This window comes from Bidens hawaiensis, unplaced genomic scaffold, assembly GCF_021521415.1.
Source record: "Bidens hawaiensis isolate Kalapana, Puna unplaced genomic scaffold, B.hawaiensis_p1.1 tig00000905_1, whole genome shotgun sequence".
Classification (NCBI taxonomy): Eukaryota; Viridiplantae; Streptophyta; class Magnoliopsida; order Asterales; family Asteraceae; genus Bidens; species Bidens hawaiensis.
Genome location: NW_027491053.1, coordinates 1625548 through 1639460, shown reverse-complemented (window position 1 = coordinate 1639460; position 13913 = coordinate 1625548). Strand labels below are relative to the sequence as shown.

General features: G+C 39.9%; 2 protein-coding genes across 2 annotated transcripts; one reads left to right on the top strand and one right to left on the bottom strand.

The window, feature by feature from the left end:
- Positions 1 to 1833: 1833 nt before the first annotated feature.
- LOC143547839 (uncharacterized) lies at positions 1834 to 2793 on the bottom strand. Its single transcript, XM_077039159.1, has 3 exons — positions 2590 to 2793; positions 2212 to 2499; positions 1834 to 2067 (listed from the first exon to the last, which is right to left on the bottom strand). The coding sequence occupies exons 1-3, from the start codon at positions 2791 to 2793 to the stop codon at positions 1834 to 1836; spliced, it is 726 nt and encodes a 241-aa protein (XP_076895274.1).
- A 3154-nt stretch (positions 2794 to 5947) lies between these two features.
- Positions 5948 to 8044, top strand: LOC143547362 (soluble inorganic pyrophosphatase PPA1-like). Its single transcript, XM_077038808.1, has 8 exons — positions 5948 to 6058; positions 6824 to 6852; positions 6940 to 7005; positions 7075 to 7182; positions 7269 to 7334; positions 7425 to 7545; positions 7623 to 7704; positions 7808 to 8044. The coding sequence occupies exons 1-8, from the start codon at positions 5956 to 5958 to the stop codon at positions 7848 to 7850; spliced, it is 618 nt and encodes a 205-aa protein (XP_076894923.1). The 5' UTR covers positions 5948 to 5955; the 3' UTR covers positions 7851 to 8044.
- The last annotated feature ends 5869 nt before the right edge of the window (positions 8045 to 13913 follow it).

The following is a 13913-nucleotide window of genomic DNA, read 5'->3' as shown; positions in this document are numbered from 1 at the left end:
TCATCCTTGCAAGTAGCATTCGTCATTCATCTTAGTTTGCAATTTCTTGTTCCTAACAATGCTTTGTAAGACTACTTTGATTTTGTTTGTTGTATCAAGCCTTATGGGCTAATACTTTTACTACTTAGATTATGTTGAAACTTCTACTTATGTGATATTTAATCTATGCATGATTTTGGCAAGTTGGTATTCTTCAAGCTTATGACATGTTCTTGAATAGAGTTTGATGGTTGAATGCTTGTTTTAATTCCTAGTCTTGTTAGTTTGATGGATGTTTAACCATAATATGTTGGAAAACTATGTGTTGAGCATTTGTTTATGAACTTAGTTTGTGTATGCATACTTTTTTTATATCATTAAGTTAGGAATGACTAGTGGAAATTAACTTGGTTATGAATTTTAACAAGCATGAAACCCATCACTTGATATTGGAAAATTGTATGGTGATAATATGATTCTTTGAGTTGGTTAATATTTGCTAGGGCATGTTGTTTTGTTGCTAGTATTAGGTTGTCTTGATTGGAATTTGATGTTGGTGCTTAATACATGATGTTTGTCATTATCATTGCTATTTTGTCACTAAGTTTGAGTGGATGCATAGTCTAAGTAGCCTTGTTTGGATTGATTGTTAGTTGTATTTTACTTGTTTTGTTATTGTTAAATGCTAGTTTAGTTATTTGAAAAATTACTTGGATAGTTTGTTTGGTTAAACTAATTACAAAGATTTAGTATCAAAAGTTAGCCGTGTCCATGGATTGACACTCGGTTCTTACCGATACTTTGCTACAAACGATAGGTACACTTGCCTTTCGTGTGTGGTTTGGTTGTTGGTGAAAACCATTTTTAAAACCCGATTTGTGTGAAACTTTTATTTAATTTATATATATATATTCACACACGTCAAGTGTTTATTAACACTTGAGTCAAAATTGGACTTTAGAGAGTCAAAGATCACAATTGGCTGTTGATTATATGTATTTATTTGCCTACAATTGAACCATCTTTAGAAAAGCTAACTTTTGACCTTTTAACTGTCAAATGAGCTCTTTTTTTTACTGTTTTGAATACTTTTGTATTTCATGCATCACCATCCAAATCTTCAATCTATTTTTGTGCTTTGCGTAGCATTCTGTAATCTGTATTTAAACTTGTATAATTCCATGTTCGTTAACCATTGTAAGATCAATTCAAAAAGGTCAAGTTATGACTTTTTAGAGAGTCAATGAAATAGGTTGTTAATGTTAACTCTGATACATTACTGTCTAATACAGGGGGGATCGGCTTCAAGCCCTTACGAAGTCAGTTTCATTCGGGCGGTTCATGACCAAACCGTTGGATTGGGAAAAATGGTCTTCATTTTCTCATAACCGAACTCTAGAAGATGTTCAAAAATACTCTCAAGCCGGTGCTGTTGCTAAAAAAAAGCTTTTTTTGAAGCTTATTACAAGAACCTTGCCCCTAAAAAAGGAACAAAACCGCTAAAACCGAATCTAAACCTCCTAATTTCTGATATATTAACAAAAACAAACCAACTAAAACAGGGGTGGAACCTGTCAATGATATCATCTCGAATGCTTGCCAGGTGGAACAGGAAAAAACATCCATAGAAAATGTTTGCTTACCTAGTACTAACAAAGTCAATATCATACACATAACAAAGTCCAAAACAAAGTCAATATCATCTCACACAACCAAGTCTAAAACTAAAGGTCAAACCCAAAACACCCAAAAGTCTACCATCACACATAACCAAGTCTAGAATTAAAAGTCAAACCCAAAACATTAAAAAGTCAATAACTTCACATAAACCATAACAATAAAAAGTCAAGATCATCACCCACGTTGTGCACTTGTAGTTGTCGTTCCATCATTACCGGTGCAGGCTTTACGATTATGGCCAAAACCACCACAGTTTCCGCATTTTACTGTGCCTCCTTTTCTTGTCATTCTTCCTCTCTTAGAAAACACTTTCTCAACCTCTTCTACTCGTTTTGTCCTTTTATCCTCAGCAGCTCTTTTTGTCCTCTCATTCCATGACTTATTCATCTTTTTCTTTGGCCTCCCAATCTATGCAAAAGACACAATAAAATGTTGAATTAATACTTTAGTTATTGAACATGTTTTTTCAATTGTAATATTATATATAACATAATATATTTATTAGTTATTGAAGCTCGAGCTCGATAACAAAGCTCGGGCTCATTTTGTTACCTGCTTATGATGTTTTGGTGGAATCAGTGTTGTTGGAACCCGTGAAGGCATCCAATAATCTTCACTAGGGATTGGCATTATTTGTTTATCATACAACCTTTTCCAAGTATCTACCCAATAAGCTTTAGAAACCCATTGCTCAGGTATGCCAACATTCATATTATTTATAGCCATGTCATTTATATCCGTCACTGCATGTTTACACGACATCCCTGTCAAATACCACTTCCTGCAAGTGCATGTTTTGTATTTCACGTTCACCATGCATTGAGACCTTATACTGTTCACCTATCAATATAAAAAGCAACTTTAGAATCAAAAAATAAGAACAACGAATGGCATGTAATAATATTTTACCTAGTAATTATCAGCATCCACCAAAAGAACAGTCAATTGTGATGCCTCGGTCTTGATTTCTTCAAATGCTTTTGTAGCATTTGGTGTTAAAGGGCCTGCAGCCTTTGAAATCATCTTTCTCACATTAATAATCCTCTTTATCATGTACTCTCTGATAAACTCCAAGCATGTGATCACAGGCTTGTCCCTTGCTCCAACCAATTGCTTGTTAAAACTCTCACACATATTGTTCAATTGCATATCACACTTTGCCCTACCTGAATAATGTGCTTTTGACCATGCTATAGCGGGAATCTAGTTGACCCAATCATATAATGTAGCATCTGCTTCCTTTATTTCCTCCATAGCTTTCAAATAGTAAGGGATGGAAGTGGCACCAGCTGCTTTTAAGAACATGTTTTTGAACACATCTCCACGCTATTGCTTCTTCATGTTCTCAATGATGTGTCTGACGCAAAATCGATGCTCAGCTCTAGGGAACACTTTTTCTAACGCTTGAATTAAGCCCTAAAATAGCAAATAATAACATCAGCATTAACAACATTTACAGCATTAACAACAATACAACATAAAAAACAGCATTTCCAACATGAAAACAGCAATAACAGCATAAAAACAGCCTTAACAGCAACAATAATGCATAAAAACAGCATTAACAGCAATACAGCATTAAAATACAGCATTAGCAGCATAAAAAACAGCATTAGCAGCAACAATAATGCATTAAAAGCAACAAAAAACATAAAATACAGCATTAACAGCAACTAGAGAGCACAAAATACAACTAAAGAGCATGGACAAAATTACCTTTTGACGATCACTAATAAAAGTGAAGTTAGCATCGGTGGGCAAATCAAGTGTATCTCTAAGGCACTCTAAGAACCATGTCCATGAGTACATAGTTTCACTTTCCACGAGTGCAAAAGCAACCGGATAAATACACTTGTTAGCATCAATACTTACTGAAGTCAAGATTTGACCTGGAAATGGGCCTTTCATAAAACACCCATCTAAACCCAAAAATTTCTTTTCCCAACATTTGAAAACCTCTATTTGTAGCATCATAACATATATAAACTATCCTGAATTGCCTAGTAGGAGTGTTAGGGTCATGGCATGGTTCAACATCTACTTTGACATGGCTGCCAGGGTTGGCTTTTACCAGTTGTTCAAGGTAGGCTCTTAGCATACTGTACTGTTGAATAAAGTCACCATCTTTTTTATCATTAGCAAACTTCTTTGCTCTTCTCACTTTTATTTTCGAAACGCGGATCTGGTGCTTCTTTTGGATTTTATCTTTAAGTGATTTCACGGGGATTTCAATTTCTGACTCTATCTCCCTCACTATAGTGCCCATAGTGTATAAACTAACAATCCTAGTTTGGAGACATTGATGTTGGTGGGAGATTGTCTTCACACACCACTTATCTGAAATGGATGGTCTTGAGATCTGAATTGCCCAAGGGCAAGTGGGTTTAATGTTTTTTTTTACACTTTGAGCCTTAGGGTTTTCCCTAATTGGCAAGTTTGAACCCTCACCACTAACCAAAGTAGGATTCTTACCCAAGCACGCAACTCTATACTTTATATTGTCATTTTTCTTAATGAAAATATCTCTTCTTGATGCCACCGCATATTCTTTAACCATTTCATTCAACGTATCCTTATCTTCAATTAACTGACCGACATAGAATGGGCATACATCACTCCCAGTCCCAGGACAAATTGCTTTCCTTCTTATCCTCTGTTTCACGGTATTCAACACAGTGGAATTATCTTCATCACTATACACACGGTCAACTTCAATACTCTTCTCCTGTTCATCACCTTCATAATCATCCAGGGCATTATATGTGGCATTATAAACTTCAACCACATCGACATCAACATTATATTTGAAGATACTCATGTCCACTTCTACATCTTCCAAATAGTCAGAACCATTTTCTTCAACAACATAATCTGGACCATCCTCTGTTTCAGATGAATCTGATTCATGTGAATCAGTTTCATTATCATCTTCCTCATTTAACCTATTTGACGTGTATTCTATATCAACATCAACTTCATGCCCCTTTTCATTTGCAAAGTCAAAACAGGAAGAGGACAATACATTGTTTATCACACGTGAATGCCCATGTTCAACATATATCTCAACCGCCTTAATTCCACCTCTTACAATATCAAATATTTTCTTAAAATCGAGATTGTCACACAATGGACGTATACCCCAATCCACTCTAAAATGAAAGTAAAATACCTCGCTAGGTGGATATCCTAGATTCCTGGCCATATCCACCAAATCACCTTTACCAATTTTTCCAACCTCGACATTGTCGATGAAAACCGATCGGCCTCCCCCGTAAGCTCTACCCGGAAATTGAGAAATCTCACCACCATGGAAAATATTAAACGTAAAGAAGCTGCTATCATCTATAATTAACACGAAAAAAATCAATCTTTCATTATAATTTGAACTAATAACAATAAAGAAGAAAAACCTAATTTGAACTTACAGTAAGTTTGTATATCAAATTCCTCGTCAGGAAGACGTAGCCTCCACACACGGGTCATTGAATGTGAACGGCGATATAGATTGACCGGCGATTGACCGGAGAATGGAGAGGGTGAACGGCAGATTGTGAACGGAGAGGGTGAAATTGACCAAAGATTGGCGAACGGCGGATTGAGAACGGTGTACTGTGACCGGCGGCGGCGGAGACCAGCGAATGTGGACCGACGAACTTGGAACGGCGATATGTCTGAACTTTGTAATATTGAAGTTTAGTTTATCCTAGGGTAAATATAGTGTGGTGCAAAATTACATATATGCCCCTGATTTTAACCTTGAACTTAACGGATGTTAGATTGAGGGACGAAAATGGTTCAACTTTTAAAACACGGGAATGCAAACGGTTCATATTTTTTATCAGGGAGGCAAAGTGATTCCGTCTAAAAACCACAGGGACTAAAACAATCATTTTCTCATTAAAAAATATATAAGTCGCATTTACATATAAACAAACATGTTTAAAATATGGTACTTATGACTGGGCGCCACATCTGCAAATAATAAAGCTGAGTTGAGTTGGACGAGTGGGAGAGATATGGAAGACAAAGTCCTGGGACCAATCACACCAAACATTAATAGTTAAAAACCCTAGTCCAACGTAGCCTGTCATCCATCCATCATGTTTCCACGTTCATTTCATTTGACTTCCAAACCCCCAGTATATATACTTCCCCTACATCTGCGACCATTTCAACATCTTCCATCTTAATACAACCAAGACCAAGGTATGTATTGTGTCCACTTTAGATCTCTCTAATATTTATCGTTGTGATGATAACTTCATATGATATTATTGTAGAGAGAGAGAGAGAGATATGAGTGAACAGAAGCGTACTCCTCCTCGTTTGAACGAAAGGATCCTGTCATCCTTGTCTAGGAGATCTGTTGCTGCTCATCCATGGCATGATCTTGAGATTGGTATCAAATCTCTTATTCATCTTTATTATTACGAATACGGGTGACCATAAACCCATGAGCCGGTTATTACAATACGGTCAACCAACCGAGAATACCACTAAACGGGTCCGGACCCCTATTTGTTGGATGTGTGTTTTGGCGACTTCTGATTTTGATTTGGTTACAATATGAAATCTCACCAAAAGTTTCTGAAAAATTAGGAGACCTTTGAGTATGTAATTTTATTTGTGAAAACTGATTATTTAACCCCTGGTTATTGCGTTTTCAAACCATAGTAATCAAAACAATTAGTTCATGGTACTAATTTGCTACTTATTCCTTGATCACGGGTATAAACGAACCCAACTGTTCGGCTCGTTTGCTCACTCAAGAATCAAGATCAGCTTGTTTAACGTAAAAGAGTTTAAGCTAGGCTTCTGATCACTAATTTTAAAGTTATTATTTAGTTATTTAATTATTTTAATTTATACGCATAATTATTTGTACATATGGTTATATATAGAGAGATAATTTTATATACATAGCATTATAAATATTATTTAGTTATCATTATCATATTTACATGTATAATAGCATTCGTTATGTAAATTTATATTTATTATATCGAATAAAACTCAGGCTCGTTTAATAAACGTGCTTCAATTTAGACTCGAGCTCAGCCTCAGGCCTGTTTAAGCTCAGATCAATTCAAGCTCTTAACAAGCTGATCTAGAGCTACTCACGGAAACCTCTGTTCTAATTATTAACCCTTCCTTGCTGACACAGGACCCGGAGCTCCCGAAGTTGTCAATGTGGTAAGTTAAATACTTATTCTATTCATTCATAATTATTTCCCTTTGTTTAGTTAGCTTCATATCAAATTGAAATCTGTATGTATACAGGTTATTGAGATCACTAAAGGAAGCAAAGTGAAGTATGAACTTGACAAGAAAACCGGGCTCATTAAGGTACAATTAACGGTTCTTTGATGCATTTTATACGAACCCAGATATTAAATCATTAATATTAACGAGCAGGTTGACCGCATCCTATATTCATCCGTGGTCTACCCTCATAACTATGGGTTCATTCCCCGTACCCTGTGCGAAGATAATGACCCGATGGACGTCCTAGTCCTTATGCAGGTATTTAATAATTTATTTATACATGTTTTATTTTTATTTACACTTCATACCAAAACCAAGTTAAATGACAAAATCATGTGTTTCAGGAACCTGTGTTACCTGGATGTTTTCTTAGAGCCAGGGCCATTGGATTAATGCCTATGATTGACCAGGTTCGTCAATCTTCATCATCATGGTTGTTGTTATTGTGTTGGTAATTATGAATCATTTTATTAAAATAAATACAATGTGTGTGAGTTTAGGGAGAAAAAGATGACAAGATTATTGCAGTGTGTGCTGATGATCCGGAGTACCGTCACTACACTGATATAAGCCAGCTGCCACCTCATCGTCTGGCGGAGATTCGCCGGTTCTTTGAAGACTGTATCCTTGTTATTTTGAAATTTTATTTAATTTTTTGTTGGTGTGAAAAATTAAGTTTTCTTGACAAATGAAATAAGATAAGAAGAATGAGAACAAAGAGGTTGCAGTTGATGGGTTTCTGCCTTCAAATACCGCTCATGATGCCATTCAGTACTCGATGTAAGTTTTGAGTTTGATTATTTGGGGGATTTATATTTCTTTTCATATATTTAATGACAATGATGATAATTGTGAAGAAAATGTTGATTTTGGGGTGGTGCAGGGATCTTTATGCTGAGTACATCATGCAGACTTTGAGGAAATAGACGGTCAGAGCGGTTCTTGTATGAGCAGGCTAATCAGGGTGCCTATTCTTAACATTTGAGTTGAAGATGAAAGACCAAGTTTATTGTTGTTTACTTTTGTTGTTGGTACTGTAATATTTTGAGGGATTTATTGAATTTCTATGAAGTAACTCAAGATTACCTATTAAGTTTTCGGCTTGGCATAAAAACTGGTTCAAATGGGGAAAGTGAATACGGTGATGTTAGCCGCCTAACCTTACACGAAAAATCCACCAAAACTGCGTATTTTTGATTAAAACTTACGTAATCCATGTTTAACAAATCCCTAAAAAAAACTAAAATAATCAAGTTCTGTATGTTCAGCAAATAAAAAATCAAGTTATGTATCTTCCTTTGTCCCTGTACATTCAACTGATGTTTTAACAAATCCCTAAAAACACTGAAATACCTGAATTATGATTAGCCTTCTCTTTAAATTAATAGATGAGACTGGGGAGAGTTATGGCATAAAATAATTAATACTAATTGGTTTAGGATGAAAGAATTGACGATGAATCAACTGGTGCTTTCTTTTTGGGTATTTGGTTTTTTTTTTTATTCTTTTTTATGTATTTAAGTTTTTTTTAGGGATTTGTTAAACATTAATTACTCAAGTGTTGATCAAAATTACATAGTTTTGGTGGGTTTTTCGTGTAAGGTTAGACAGCTAACAGCACCGTATTCACTTTTTCCTTTTAAAAAAAACGAGTATGTCTCACTCACGAGTCATAAAACGAAACTTCATGAGTATGGTTGTAAAAGACCTAACAAACATGAACACGGTTTTTTCGGTGTTTGCCCTAACAACAAACGTACAATTTTTTTTGTTCATGTTTAATGACCAACGAACAAATTAATATTTATTTCTTATGCATCTAATCATAGGGTATAATTATATTTGTAATAATATATAAATTAATTATACTGCATCTAGTATAATTAATTTATATATATAAAGGTGGTTTGGTCAATTCATCATACTTCAAGGAACTGGCAAAGTATTCCGACAAAACATCGATCCCGGGCCCATGGAGACAAGTTAAGAGGTCGGCTGAGGATTTGAGTTTGATGGGGATTCGGTTGGATCTGCTTTTAAAACAGGTTATGAAAAGCGGAATTAGTGCTTTATTTTGGCTTGATTATTGGATTGGTGATGAAATACTTCCTGAAGAGGTATGTACCCGCCTCAACACCGAGCGAGGCGGGTCAACCCACAAGATACAGACAAGAGACTTGAAATCAAGATATTATGAAGGCACAAAGCCAAAACCTATGCGCATGGCGCATATCACATATGCTCACACATATCACATATGCTCAGGCATCACATGCTCAGGCATCATATGCTCACGCATCACATATGCTCACGCATCACATATGCTCACGCACATCACATGCTCACGCATATCACATCTGCGCGTGGCGCATCCGTGCGTGGCGCATATCACATGCTTGTGCATATCACATCTGCGCATGAAACATCTGCGCGTGAGAATAAAGAGAAGACCTCGCGCATCCTCAGGATAGGCGCATATCACACATGCACATAATCAACCTCGTTCTTATCCAAATCAGGATTAGGGCAACCTTGATTGTGCACGTCAGACAACCTTCCAGAAGGTATCTTTTTAAGGAATAAGAATATGCTGATGTTGACAGCTGCCAAATGAAAGGTGGACAACTCAGCATAACCCATGTGCTACCACGTGATTATAACCAATGAAAAAGCACCAGGTGTCCCCAAGGACACGTGGCGCAAATCAATTGGAGGAGGCCAACAAAACCCTAATTGGGTCTAAGCCCAATCAGTGGAAACCCTAGCACTATAAATACCACATCAACTCCACAAGGAGAGGACATCCGATCACATCCAATTACAGAGTATTCAGCTATCAAGCAATACACTCCATTTCCTTACTCTCATATTATTATCTTCTCCTACAAACACTTATTCTCACACCGGAGGGTTACCCCAAAGAGGACCCCTCTGTCCCTTTCTGAGGGGTAAGTTGACGGTGCTGTTCATTTTGTAGGTGGAAGAACCCAGATCCCAGAGATCCATCGGTGAAAAAGCATAATCACACCCGAGGAAAGTAGATCGTCTACCAGTGAGTCGATCCACGTTTCTTCATTGGCGCCATCCGTTGTTACAACGGCAACAAGATCTCATCAGATCTATATAAAAAAATTTTTCACCATGGTTTCTGGCGTTCGTAACGTTGATCAAGTTCCGGAGGATATTGAACGTGAGGATGTTAATGAGGGACAGCAGTTTCTGAGGGTGCCGCGTGATTCTACGCGCACCACCAGTAACTGTCCCTTCATCACAACTCCTCATGGCCAGACTGAAACTCCTTCAGACGATCTCACGTTACAAAATCTTGCCGGCGCGAAACAAAAAGGACCAATGGGTCCAGAAGATGAAACAAATGACCCTAAAGAATGGCTCATAAACGAGCAACGGCGTCTAATGGACAAGTACAATGAGCTAGTCAAACACAAAACACAAAGGCAAGCGTTTGATAAGCAAACTGTTCATGGAACAAAAAGGGCGCGCGCGCCGGAAGAAGGACATTATGTTCACACTGCACACACTGAGTTTAGTGATGAAGAAGTGCACAGCATGAGGAAGACGCGAGATACTCATGCAGGAGGCTCACAGCTCCGCGCGCCCGTGAACATGGCGCCTGGAGCCAGAGCCGATCTGGATCTGCACATACCGTACAGCCCACCAGTTAGAGGGCAAGTGGACGTAACCACACCGTACAGACCAGCCATCTTGGTGAAACATTCAAAGTTCACTGAGCGCATCGCGAAGGCTCCCATCCAGCACAAAACCAAGATGCCAAGTGGTTTGGGCAAATATGACGGCACAACAGATCCAGATGATTTCTTGCAAGGTTTTTACAACACGGGAAACCTAGAAAGCTGGACGATGCCAACATGGTGTCACATGTTTGCTCGCTGCCTAACGGGCGCGGCGCGTGTCTGGTTCGAGAGCTTGCCGACTGGGCAAATCGATGGGTTCGAGGAACTATTGGAAAAGTTCCAAGCCCACTTCGTACAACAGCGCAGACACACGCGCGACCCTGATGACATCATGCACTGCGTGCGCAGGAATGATGAAACGATTGAAGACTACATAACACGTTTCAATCAGGAGTCTCTGGCAATCGGAGGTATCACTGAGCAACTCTTGCGCGTGGCCTTTATACAAGGCGCGCGCAGTGATCAACTCCGCCGAGCTCTCGTAAGCAGAGATGGCATGCCCACCACTTGGGCCAAACTAATGGAAGCATCGCGAGTCTTCGCGAGAAATGAAAAACAAATTGCCCAAGATAGGGCAAGAGAAAGAGCGCATCAAGCTGAGACACCGCGCAGCAACGAAAAGAGGGGCAAACAGAACTCTGTATGGTCCAGGTTGCAACCAACCAGTTTTTCTTCCGCAGAAAAGCAGGCGCAACCAAGCTCACCCCAGCCCCAAAAAGATGTTCGTAATCGCGGGGAGGGTGACAAGAGGGAAGGCGGCAGAGATCCTAACAGACCTCTGCCAAGAATATGGACTCCCCTCACTAAAACGCCTTCACAGGTGTTAAGCACTGAGAATGTCCAGTTCAAAAGCCCCAAGCCACTACACTACAAGGGACCATCAGACAGTGGCAAGTACTGTGAGTTTCACAAGTCCACAGGACACAACACTGATGCATGCCACCACTTGAAGGATGCAATTGAAAAAGATGTGAAATCAGGCAAGCTGGCTCACCTGGTAAAAAACTCAAGACCAGAAAATGAACAATCAGGAGCCTCAGCCAGCAAAAAGTACAAAAGAATCTGTGTAGCCGAGGGAGGAAGGCAAGGGAAAATATCAAGAAAGAGAAGCGCGCAAATCCAAGGAGATTGGCGCGAGCAACAAGTCATCTTCCCAAGAATCAGGGGAGGCCCTTCCATCAGCAGTCTTCTTGTCATCACTACACACATTGCTCATTATGAAGTGTCAAAAGTCCTGGTGGACACTGGCAGCGAATCAGACATCATGTATGAGCAATGTTTCAGGAAACTGGATCCGGCAGACCAAGCAAGGCTTGAAATTGTGAATGCACCGATCTCTGGTGTTTCAAATGAAATCATTCATCCCCTAGGTCAAATACAATTTGAGCTAACTATGGGGGATGATAAACACAAGCGAGCCGAAGTTGTCAACTTCTTGGTCTTGCCCACCACTTCATGCCACAATATGATCTTGGGTAGAGGAACGATTGCCCAATTCAACGCCATACCGTCGCCAGCGCACGGCGCGTTGGGGTTCCCAACTCTAACAGGTGTAACTTTTGTATACCGAGATCATTTGTGTGCAGTGACAAGTACTCCGCGGGAAGGGAGAATGAAACTTCCAATGGCAGACAACGCGCCAGAGGAATGGATTCTCAACCCAAAATTCCCGGAGCAAACAATTACAATTGGCGCTACGATATCAGACGACACGAGGTTGAGAATGAAAAGATTGCTCACAGCATATATGTCGGTCTTCGCGTGGCAACACTCTGATATGACTGGGGTTCCGCGAGACCTGGCACAACATTCTCTCAACACCTTCAAGTCTGTAGAGCCAATTGCTCAAAAGAAGAGAGTCATGGGGGATGAGAAGGCGAGGGCCATGAATGAGCAGGTTGAGGATCTACTGCGCGCAAACATCATCCGCCCAATACGATACCAGACATGGGTAGCCAATCCTGTGATGGTAAAGAAAAGTAGCGGGTCGTGGAGGATGTGCATTGACTTCAAGGATCTCAACAAAGCATGCCCAAAAGATTGTTACCCCCTCCCAAACATCGATGCAAAGGTGGACTCCGTGGCGCCATTCAAGCTCAAATGTTTCCTGGATGCCTACAAGGGCTATCACCAGATTCAAATGGCACCACAAGATGAGGACAAGACCGCCTTCAGAACCGACAAGGGTGTTTTTTGCTACACAAAAATGCCCTTTGGTTTGAAGAATGCGGGAGCCACCTACCAAAGACTTATGGATGCCGTTTTCAGCGAGCAAATTGGGAGAAACCTAGAAGTCTACGTGGATGATTTGGTGATCAAAAGCAGGGAGGAAAAACAAATGCTCAAAGACATCGAAGAAACCCTTGGGCGCCTAAAGGAAGTTAACATGAAGCTCAATCCGAGCAAATGCACTTTCGGCGTACAAGAGGGAAAATTCCTAGGTGTAATGGTCACCAAGGATGGTTTCAAGGTGAACCCTGAGAAGGTGGAGGCCATCCTTGACATGCCCTCGCCATCCACCATGAAAGAAGTCCAGATGCTGAATGGTAGATTGGTATCAATCAACAGGTTCCTAGCGAACCATGTAAGCAAATCTAACCCATTTGTCAACACATTGAGAAATTGCTTAAAGAAAAGCCAATTCAAATGGACTCCTGAGGCCGAGCAAGCTTTCAGTGAGATAAAAGAGTGTTTGATAAATCTGCCCGTGCTCACAGCTCCACTTCCTGGTGAAATCTTGACATTGTACCTATCAGCAGGAGAGCGCGCCATCGGCGCAGTATTGTTGGTGGATCGCAAGGGAATCCAAACGCCAATATACTATGTGAGTCGGGTGCTGACAGATCCTGAGACGCGCTACTCCATCATGGAAAAGTTAGTTTTGTCATTAACACACGCGTCGCGCAAGCTTCATAGATATTTCAATGGTCATCCCATTGAAGTTCTGACTGGTTACAACATCCAGCAAGTCTTCGGCGTCCCGCGCTCTCAGGAAGGCTGACAAAGTGGGCGCTGGAGTTAGGAGAGCACACGATCGCCTATAAGCCACGTCCAGCAATAAAGGGACAAGTCTTGGCTGATTTCATTGCAGAAGTCCCCGAAGGAAAAATTGAAGAGGCTCAGCGCGAGGTAGACCCTCCGCGAGCCAATGATGAAGAAAATGTGTGGAGATTATTCACCGACGGAGCCTCAAACAACGAAGGATCCGGCGCAGGCCTCAAGCTGGTGGATCCAGAGAAGCAGGAATATACTTACGCCATCAGGTTGGACTTCAAG

Coding starts and splice junctions, on each gene's coding strand:
- LOC143547839 (XM_077039159.1), bottom strand. CDS start 2,793: ATGTGTGAGAGTTTTAACAAGCAATTGGTTGGAGCAAGGGACAAGCCT. Junction 2,500..2,589: donor CACAATTGACTGTTCTTTTG/GTGGATGCTGAT, acceptor TTATATTGATAG/GTGAACAGTATAAGGTCTCA. Junction 2,068..2,211: donor CACCAAAACATCATAAGCAG/GTAACAAAATGA, acceptor TCTTTTGCATAG/ATTGGGAGGCCAAAGAAAAA.
- LOC143547362 (XM_077038808.1), top strand. CDS start 5,956: ATGAGTGAACAGAAGCGTACTCCTCCTCGTTTGAACGAAAGGATCCTG. Junction 6,853..6,939: donor CTCCCGAAGTTGTCAATGTG/GTAAGTTAAATA, acceptor GTATGTATACAG/GTTATTGAGATCACTAAAGG. Junction 7,335..7,424: donor TAATGCCTATGATTGACCAG/GTTCGTCAATCT, acceptor GTGTGAGTTTAG/GGAGAAAAAGATGACAAGAT.